Source organism: Helianthus annuus, chromosome 11, assembly GCF_002127325.2.
Source record: "Helianthus annuus cultivar XRQ/B chromosome 11, HanXRQr2.0-SUNRISE, whole genome shotgun sequence".
Taxonomy (NCBI): domain Eukaryota; kingdom Viridiplantae; phylum Streptophyta; class Magnoliopsida; order Asterales; family Asteraceae; genus Helianthus; species Helianthus annuus.
The window spans coordinates 33,283,532-33,293,955 of record NC_035443.2 but is presented as its reverse complement, the minus strand read 5'-3'; the positions used below and the strand labels follow the sequence as shown (position 1 = coordinate 33,293,955).

At 33.3% G+C, this 10,424-nt stretch overlaps 1 protein-coding gene across 2 annotated transcripts; it reads right to left on the bottom strand.

Moving 5' to 3' along the window:
• Positions 1–758: 758 nt before the first annotated feature.
• Positions 759–9,635, bottom strand: LOC110889996 (root phototropism protein 3). 2 transcript variants are annotated; one of them, XM_035979704.1, is made up of 5 exons: positions 8,302–8,752; positions 8,034–8,103; positions 6,675–7,940; positions 965–1,552; positions 759–929 (listed from the first exon to the last, which is right to left on the bottom strand). In XM_035979704.1, the coding sequence occupies exons 1-4, from the start codon at positions 8,412–8,414 to the stop codon at positions 1,013–1,015; spliced, it is 1,989 nt and encodes a 662-aa protein (XP_035835597.1). In that variant the 5' UTR covers positions 8,415–8,752; the 3' UTR covers positions 759–929; positions 965–1,012. The 2 variants fall into 2 exon arrangements, with proteins under 2 accessions (XP_035835597.1, XP_021993262.1); XM_022137570.2 differs by having other exon boundaries at positions 759–1,552; positions 8,302–9,635.
• Positions 9,636–10,424: the final 789 nt, after the last annotated feature.

The window sequence follows — 10,424 nt, the reverse complement described above, 5'->3', positions numbered from 1 at the left end:
TGGGTTGGGTATTGAGATCAAGAAATTCAGCGCCACTTGCTGATATGGTTTCAAGGTCAATATTTGGCTTGAAACAGAGATAGAGGACTTTTGTTTCTGAATGTTTTGTACCTTCACTTATGACTTATGCCTGATGTTGTTGTCAATTCATAACTATAACGCGAATGTGAATTCATTAAATAATTGCACATCATATTTTACATATAGATGTAGGAAAAAACTTTGCACATTATAAACTACTTAGTGTATTTCTATATCAAACATGTAAACTAACACATACTGTCTTTAACATCGTTATAATCTGTTTTTTAGTATTTGATTTTGATTATTATTAAACATACCCGTGTATTCACACGGGTGTACAACTAGTATAAAATTATATAATGTTTGAAATTAAATATTGTAAGGGCAGGCACGATTTTGTTCGGGTGTTGATATTCCACATTCCTCCTCTCTATCTCTATATATAGATAAAGTGAAAAAGATGTAAGAATAAGAATTTAAGATTATGAGAATAGAATAAAACTTTTCATTAAGTTGTGTCCGTACTAATTATTAATTCGGTCCTTGTTTTGGAATATTCTAGCTTGTTAACAGGCAGGTCCTTTTCATACATTAATTAAAATGGTTGGAAAAAATCGTGATAACTTTATTCTGTTGGACTGGACCATTGGAATTTGGAGGCTTCAGTAAAAGCATTCGTCCCCAAATGAGCTGAAATATTCGTCACTAGTATGCCAAAAATAAATACGATAAAATAAGTAAATAAAATAACAATATACTTGCTTTTAAAACCGAGAATTACACAACAAAAGCAAAGTCTATAATTAAACAATGACGAAAAATGAAATGAATACTACACAACAAATGGGATGAAACTAATCTTATGAAAAATTCAACTCCTGCAAATTGAAAGAAATTATAAAACAGTAACGCTATTGATAAAACTTTGTTTTTTTTATCCGTAATGCAGTGCGTGTTACGGATAATTTTCTTATTTTTTTATGTATGTTTACGAAATCGAATTCCTCCACCTCCTCGGAGCCTTTCGAGCCTGTGCTGCATTACTCGGACTATCAACGTTATTTTCCGTCGTACTAAGCTTCGTTATCTTGCTCAGCTTCTTCCATCCGCTAGACCATGCGGACTGTTGTTTCGGTTTAGTCACCTTATCAAACTGCCTTTGCAAATTTTCCATGTCATGTTGCAGTTCCAAGTATTTCGTCTTCACGGTCTCCAACTCGAATTTGAGAGTGTTTATGTCCTTTTTCGCAGCGGCCCATCCTTCCTGAAACGATTGTGGAGTTCCTTCTAGCAAAGTTTTTCGGTTTTGAACCATTGGTTGGTAGTGTGAACCCCCGGTTTCCTTAACTGAGTTGCTTGCGATTGCGTTGCTGATCTTCACCTGCTCAGAGAAGAGAACCTGCACCACGACTCGGAGTGGAAGCCGCTCGTTTTGTGCAGCGTGCATGCAAGCGTCCATTGAAAGCTTCTGGCAGTCCATGACTCTACATAGTCTTTTACGTTCATGTTCAGAGAGGGTCGGGTGAGCCTGTCAAACAAACTGCGTTATTATGTATGAAAAAAAAACAAAAAATAAAAAATAAAAGCATCTTGTGTCACATATTTAAAATTAAAATAGCTATGTGAAACTTATAAAAAATATAACTAATGGATCATTACAAACATCAAACGAGAATTTAAATCAACTAGAAAGTTTTGCATGCACAATGCCGTGGGTAAAAATGTATAGTACAATATAAAAAAATATGTGTAACACTCTTAGATTTAATTATGTATATGGCGCCTCCGTGTAACAAAAGAGGAAATCCAAAAAATAAAGTCGTGATATGTTGAAGAGAGTGTCGGCATGCGTTTACATAGTTTGAAAACCATAAAAATGAATGCTGATATCAGTTCTGATAATACCGATAATGGTACCAATACCGATGTTCGGCCGGTATCGTTTCGTTCGTTACGGTACCAGTACTCGGTATGGTTTACGATACCAAAAAGTACTTTATTTTGAATACAACTTCGTTTTCAATAAGATTTATATCGGAATGTTATAGAAAAGAACACAGTTACGTATTTAGTTTTTATTTAAGTAAGAGTTAACTACATAGTTAGTCCCTGTGTTTTGCACAAAATAACATACATAGGTACTAATAGTTTAAAATCACCTTCTAGGGTATTAATCACCTTCTAGGGTATTAACTTTTCATTTTGTAACGTTTGGACGTATTAACATAGTTAGTCTCTGTGGTTTGCACAAAATAACATACTTAGTTACTAATAGAATGTGATTTTAAACCTACAAATAACGTTAATACCTCCAAACGTTACAAAATGAAAAGTTAATACCCTAGAATGTGATTTTAAATTATTAGTACCTAAGTATGTTACTTTGTGCAAACCACAGGAACTAACTATGTAATTAACTCTTTAAGTAATCATTGAAAATAAGATTATAAAAGTTTTACATGAGTTAAAAGATGTATATAATTCATATTATAAGGGTGTAACAGAAACTTAAAAGAAAATGGACACATGACGTCTTCTTAGAGGGTGTTTGGGATTACGTTTTGAAGTGATTATTTGATTATTGCGTTTGTAAAACATAAATAATCTAAAAAAGTGTCTGTATGAAAAATTGATTATCTGCCTTCAAAACGCATTTTTGAAGAAGCATGTGCAATCTATTTTGAAAACGCATAATCTATTTTGCTACTATTTATTCAAATGTTTTCTTTTTTTTATATAACATATATAATGACTAGGTTAAAGCACATATATATTATACGGATTAAATAAATTAAATATTTAATAGTTAGTAGTGTAGTAGATCAAAATTCATAGGTGGATTAAATAAAAAAAAATGTATAAATTAGTAAAATCGGTATCTATAGTAAATATATTTTTATTGGTTTAAATTATATCAAACTAGGTTTGAACCCCGTGTAATACACGGGTTGAATAAATGTAATTTTATATACCAAATAATAAAAAAAAATATCTTTAAAACCTCGTTTATTACACGGGTTGAATAAATGTAATTTTATATACCAAATAATAAAACAATATATCTTTTAAAACCTTGTTTATTACATAGGTTGAATAAATGTAATTTTATATATTAAATAATAAAAAAATTATATCTTTAAGAACCACGTGTATTGTACGTGTTGAGTAAATTTAATTTTATATATTAAATAATGAAAAAGTTACATTTTTAAGAACCTTATGTATTGTATGGGTTGAGCACATGTCTAATTTTATATATCAATCAATCAAAACTTATATATTTTAATATCTTTATAAACCCTATGTATACGGATTGAATAAATCTAATTTTATATACCATATAATAAAAAAGTTATATTTTTAAAAACCCGGTGTATTACATGAGTTGCATAAATGCAAATTGTATAGTAAATAATAAAAATATTATATCTTTAAAAAACCTCTTTTATTGAATGAATCTAATAAAAAATGATATCTTTAAAAAATCGAACGAATATACTCGATATATGATGGATGGGGTGATTGCGGTGATGGTTCTTATAAATGCCACGTAAACATAGTGAATTGATTAATGTTTTTGTTTACCCTTTATAAACATTTTTTTAAATAAGTTCTACCCTTACCTACTTTAGTTTAATAAAATAAATAAATCATTTATATTATATGAATTTATTATATTTAGTATACCTCTTTTTTTTTAATTTCAGGATAAATAATTTTGAAATCTAATAAATATTTCAAAATATTATATTATCTTCTATACGAATTGTTTAAATTTATATTAAATTTAATTTTATAATTATTTTTTAATTACTATTAATATTATATTATCTTCTATACGAATTGTTTAAATTTATATTAAATTTCATTTTATATTTATCTTTTAATTAATATTAATTATCTATAATTAAGTAGAAGAGAAAAATTAGATGGCTCCAATGAATGACATGTGTCCCTTCATTGGTTTCTTTTATTATATAGTATAGATATGTCTTTAGCAGGACTCAAATTCTTGACCTTAAAAAGAGCAATATCTTAACTCCAATGATATTGTCAATTAAATTCAACCCTCACCCATATCTATATCTATAGTTTATGATAAAAGAAAATAATAGTGAACACATATCATCCATTGGATGCATCTACTTTTCGGTTTTCCCTTCCCTTTCTTTCTCCTAATTAATTATTGTTAGTTATTTTCTAACTAATAGTTTTTATATCATCAATGAATATAATATAAAACAAATTAATAATTTTAAAATAAACTAATATTTTTTACCAACTTTAAAATTATGTTGGTTAAAATATTATAAAACGAAAAACAATAATGATAATTGTTTTATTTGCGGTTTTTAAATTTTTTTGGGATTCGATGATAAGAATAGTAAAATTATAATAAGTTAAATAATAATAAAAATGGGATGGTATTAAGAAAATTAATGTAATACCCAAATGAAAGAATAATGTTTTAACACTTAACAAAATTTATAATCGTTACGTCAATATTTATTTTTTAAATACATATTTTAACGACTGTATATGTTAACAAATTGCATAATACTTTTTTCTATTAATATAATACATGAGTTTATTTAACCGTGCAATGCATGTGTTTTTTTTTTAAATCATAACTTATTAATTACTAATTATATATATTATTATTATCAACCTGTGTAATACATGAGATTTTAATCTAGTATCATATATGATCTATCATGCTATTATTTATTTATATTTATAGATTATATAGATGATCTATCATGCTATTATTTATTTATACTTATAGATTGTATAGAACTAGTAGATGCCCCGCCCGCGTTGCGGGGCTATTGGGCGGGGCGATGGCCGAATAATTCTCAATCAATTACAAAAAGACTACTATAATTTTGCTATGGGGAAAAAAACGATGATATGACCGTAATTTTGTGCCTCTCTCTGTATCGCTGTACATAGGGCAAAATCATAAATATATTTTGAACCGGAGGCGAAATCATAATTTTAAACTGATAGCAAAATCATAATTTTTAGCTAGGGGGGAAAACATATTTTCATTTTGAACGGTGGGCAAAAACGTAATTTTGAGCTAGAGGGGAAAACAAAATTTTATTTTTAGCTGGGGGAAAAACGTAATTTTAAACAAAGGGCGAAACCGTAATTTTAAACTGGGAACAAAAGCAAAAGTTAGGTTTTCAATCAAGGGCAAAAGTGTAATTTTGAGCTAGGGGTAAGAGTATAATTTTATTTTGAGCTGGGGCAAAAATGTAATTTTAAACAAAGGAGGAAAGCGTAATTTTAAACTGGAAATGAAATTAATTTAAAAATAGGTTGGTCCAATGGGGAAGTGCGAGGCAGCTGGCTGACACTATTCCCCCATTTGGGTAAATTTTAAGTTGAGAGGAAAATCATAATTTTTAGCTGGGGGGAAAAACATATTTTCATTTTGAACGGTGGGCACAAGCGTAATTTTTAGCTAAGGGCAGAATCGTAATTTTGAGCTAGAGGGAAAAACAACATTTTATTTTTAGCTGGGGGAAAACGTAATTTTAAACAGATGGCGAAACCGTAATTTTAAACTGGGAACAAAAGTAAAAGTTAGGTTTTGACCCGAGGGCAAAAGCGTAATTTTGAGTTAGAGGCAAGATTATAAATTTATTTTGAGCTGGGGGCATAACAGTAATTTTAAGCGAAGGACGAAACCGTAATTTTAAGGTGAGAATAAAACTAAATTAAATATGGGTTGGTCCAATGGGGGAGTGCCAGGCAGCTGCCTGGCACTATTCCCCCAATTGGTTTTTGTAGTAGTTAGAATAGAATTAGAATAGAATAGAATTAAAGATGGAGTGTGGACTTACATTCCGCCAAAAATTAAAAAAAGAATGTGCACTTTTAGCTATAAACCAATAAAAAAAAATTGTGTGGCCGAAAATTGTGCACATCGGCTCTAACGGAAATTTGTGCACCCTTTGGCTAAAAACAAAAAAATGTTGTGGTACGTTTGTGTAACCAATAAGTTTTTGCCACCAAAAGATTTTTTTTTAACGGCCAAAAGTTTTTGCCACCTAATTTTTGTAATGGACAACGAATCCTTCAAATGAGCTACTGGTCATGGCCATTACGTCGGGATACATTCGCCTCCTAATCGGGGAAAACCCTCACCTAAGGCTGAAGCACAGTGAACACTCGCCCAAAAGCACCACAGTACTGAGGTGAGGTAAAACCCGCTCAGTTCAAGGATCGAACTAGCAATCTCTGCCTACTCGCCTAGTCTCCCATCATCACCAGGTGCCGCAGAAAATAATGGAAGAAGAGGAATTGAACTTGAGTCACTTAAAACATCAAGTCTTTTCCATACCACTCCACCACCACATATTGGTGCCACCTAAAGTTTGATTTTCCTGTGTCGGATGTGAGTATCTGGACTTCCACCAAATCACGTGCCTTTGTAACGTTGAAAATGACTATTTATGTAAAAAAACATTCATATCTTTTTATTTAAATATGTAGCTTTTAGTATTGTATTTTCTAGCACCATGCCATTATTTCCTGTGAACTTTAGTACATGTGTTGAAGGACTATTCTTTAAATGTCCTAACACATGTGCCGCTTTATTTTTAGAATAATAACAAAGCGTATAATTAAGTTTGTTGTACCTTAAGATATGAATCAATAGCGCGATACAATCCATCGTCGCAGCTTCTTGCTGATTCGGGCAACGCCTCGGCAAGGACTTGAAACTTCGTCAAAGAAAGGTTCGAATCCCTCGAGACCTCGGTGAGGTAGCTGTCCACGAGCCTAGCAACTCTCATCTTCGCATTCGAGCTATTAATCCTTTGAACCCCTTCGTGCACCGATTGACGATTAGGGTTTTCGGTTTCCATCTGTTCCTGAATTAGAAAATGCTCCAAAAGCCTTTGAACCAAATCAACATCATACATTGTTTCAGCTTTGTTGTAACAAGGGATCAAAAGATCAGCCAAATTGGCCTGCTCGAATTGCATCCCGACACGCTTTTCGAGCTCCGTAACAAGCGCGGGAGCCACCTTCATCAAGTTAGCCATTCGTAGTAACTGAAGAAGGAAGCTGCATGAGACACTATCTTTTTGTGGAGGAATTATGCTAATAAGGCTTTCAATTATCATTCTTTGATCTCTCATTTGGCTAGTTGATGTTGGATCCTCTCTATTCCCAGCTACAATCATGTGTAACCCCCCTTTCCAATGACCCGAAACCGCGCCACTACTTCCTTCTTCGGGTAAACCACTAGCCCCTGACTCTTTGATCAACCCGGGAAGCGATTTAGTAGCGTAGTGCGTTATCGCAGCTCCAATGAGCTCATACCGCATCCCTTTCACTTTAATTGCGGTGATCACCCTCACAAAGTGATCGATTCGAAGAATCGAAACATCTTCAAACCACCAGTCTGGTGGAACCGGGCTTCTGCTCGGGCTAGAATCTTTCATCTCATTCCAGCCCGGGCTAGAAACCTTCATAGGTTTTCCGGTGTACTGCCACCGGATACCTTTAGGGTTCGCGCACGCTTTCCAAGCGATAGATTCGCTGCATCTCCTAACAATTTGGAGATTCTCAGCCCAAGGAGACAAGTTTTCACAACTTTTGAGTACCAAAATGGAATCTCTCCATGATGATAAAACCACATAACTTAAAAAAGCTTCTGTTTTAAAAATGAGATTACCTTCTTCCAAATCCTCCGTCATTTCCAGATACTCGGCCGCACATCGGAGCCCGGAGATGTTCGTGGCGGTCAGATCAACCGCGATCCCGTAGCAGAATTTCGCAGCGAGTTCGAAGGCTTCCGGGCCACCGGGTATGTCATCCATAGCTATCTTGCTCAAGTCTATTCCTCTTGAATCATATATGATTCTATTCATTTTCCCACTTCTTGAAAGCAGGGGATACTTCAAAAGTTTGATAGATAAGAACACAATAAATTAATTTATAACTCTAAACACAAATTGTTCGATAATGAACTAATAAGTTATAACTATTACCTTATGTAAATGGAAGCAAACATCACCAATCTGGACCAAGAAATCACTTGGAACATCAGTAGCAACAAACCTGTATATTATAAATTCTGATGATTAATTTCGGTATAAACAACAAGTAACAACAACCATATTTTACCGCTAATAGCAAAACTATCGGTAGAGTCTGCGGATAATGGATGTAGGCAAACCGTATCTCTATCCCACTGATAGAGAGGCTGCCTCATTATAAATATGAGAAAACACGAATGTGTAATCGACTGGTACGTACCAAGATTTGCCTCTTTGTTCGAAACGATCGGTCTGGACGCCATGTTTGGTAGCAGAAATGACTCCATTATCATAATCTCTTCCAGCAACCGAATCAGACTCCGAATCCCACATGATGATAAGAGCAAAAACCCTAAAGAAATCTTGAAAATCTGCTGGTGAGGATGAAGATGATTGTTGGTGGTGGAATGATTAAAACGGAAGAATATCACATGGGTATTGGTTGGAATTATGTAAAATTTTGGACTTGATATCCAGTTTGAAGAACAGTACAGGCTGTGAGGTAATGGGCACAGACATGAAAGTGTGTTTGGAATGAAAAAGGAAAGAGTTTTGTCAGATTTTGAGAACTTTATGTTTCAAGGATATACACAATGAAATGGTACAATCAGTCACTACTGACTGCCTTACAATCTTCTTAAAGATTGCTGCACGTGCCCTTATCTAGCACAAAGATTATGTCCTTAATTCTTGTTGATTAAAAAAGATTTGCCGACAATGGAGATAGCAAAAGATGATAATTGGAACTTGGAGTAGACTTAAAAGTTAGAAGTTTTACATTGTCCCATATAATGTTGTTCCTAGGCTTTTTATCGAGACGCATCGAAGATGCAGATCCACGAGTCACTGCGGTCACGTATAGCTCTAAACTACCGAGAAGAGAATTAAGTTTGTTTATGTTAGGTCGCTTTAGGCATGTTACATATCATTCTTGTCAAGGTTCTATTGATGAATATACATCGTCTAATTATTATACATCAAATAAAATAAGAGTAGTAGATTGTGAACATTGCGTACACCTTATTGCATTTAATCATTCAATTATACAATGTTATTATTGTTAAAAATAGATGTTATAATAGTCATTTCATATGTTGGATATTTATAGTTGTTACAAAAGGTTTGTTACATAAGTCTGTTACAAGTTGTTATGTGCAGGTAACAAATGTTGAGGGGTTAAAGTGTAACATTCTTATGTTGCTGAGAATTGCGATCATTTGTTGCTGAGGTTCAGGGTCCTCAGTGTAACATTTGAGGGGCCTGGATGTAAATGTAACAGATGTTGGTATAAAAGAGTCTTATGTCATTGTTCTGTGTATTCACCTCTCACGTTCACTTTCTCTAGTTGTAATTAGGGTTTGTTGTTCGTCTAGTTTTGTTGTATTATCTCTCATCTGTTAGAGAGATTAAACTTCTGAGATATATGATCATCAGTGGATAATCATCAAGTGTATCTCTGTATCTTGTACTGTTTGGAGATCTTATTATTTGTAAGATCTCAGGTTTTGGGGGGTAAATCTTTGGGTTGGTTTAATAAGAGTTTTGTCACGTTTTTGTCGCTATATCTGTGTTGTTGTTTCATATCTGTTCATACCATTGTTCTTTACATGGTATCAGAGCTATGTGATAGCTCTTAAGTCTGATTTTGGGGTTTCCGCTGTGAGATCTAGGGTTTAGATCTAGTTATTTGTTGTTTTGGATTATTTTCCTCTTGTAGATTCGTTTTGATCTTGTTCTTGAAGTGTGTGCAGGTATAGACCTTGTGAGATCTGTTCAGATCTTGTGTGGTAAAAACCCTAGTTAGGGTTTGTTGGATTTATTGAGAAGGAGATCTCTTGTCTTCTGGAGTTAAAGTATGTGTTGGTCTTTGAAACCCTAGAAGGTTTTAGGGCAAACCAACCAGGTTGTCTATTGGTGTTCTTCTTCGATCTACTTTGTAACCCTAGAAGGTTATAAGATAAATCTGCTTGGAAGGAGTTAAACGTTGTTGTGAGATCTTCTGTTCTCTGTCTCTTGTTATTTTTTTTTTCATTATTGCATTGTTGTGTCTAGGCATATTATTGTTACCCGGCTAGATGGACTGGCACTTGATCGAGTCGTATGGGTTGCATCTTGTAGTTGTTGTTATTTTGATATGTGTTAAGGACTTGTTGTATAGCTACTGTGTAAAGACTTATCATGGCACCTATTGAGTGATGAACCAGGAATCTGGACATTTACACAGTTAGCTCCTGTTATTTTTTTGGATATGTTGTGCTTATTATTCACTTTTTGTGAGTATTATCTTCATTCTGTTTTTCTTGATGGTTTGTGTTAGTGTTGTTAGTGTTGTGATTTTTTATA

Excerpts from the sequence above, each read along its gene's own strand:
- LOC110889996 (XM_022137570.2), bottom strand. The coding sequence starts at position 8,414 with ATGTGGGATTCGGAGTCTGATTCGGTTGCTGGAAGAGATTATGATAAT. Across the intron at positions 7,941-8,033 it reads TTTGCTTCCATTTACATAAG|TATCCCCTGCTTTCAAGAAG; the intron begins GTAATAGTTATA and ends AAACTTTTGAAG. Across the intron at positions 1,553-6,674 it reads CTATTGATTCATATCTTAAG|GCTCACCCGACCCTCTCTGA; the intron begins GTACAACAAACT and ends TTTGTTTGACAG.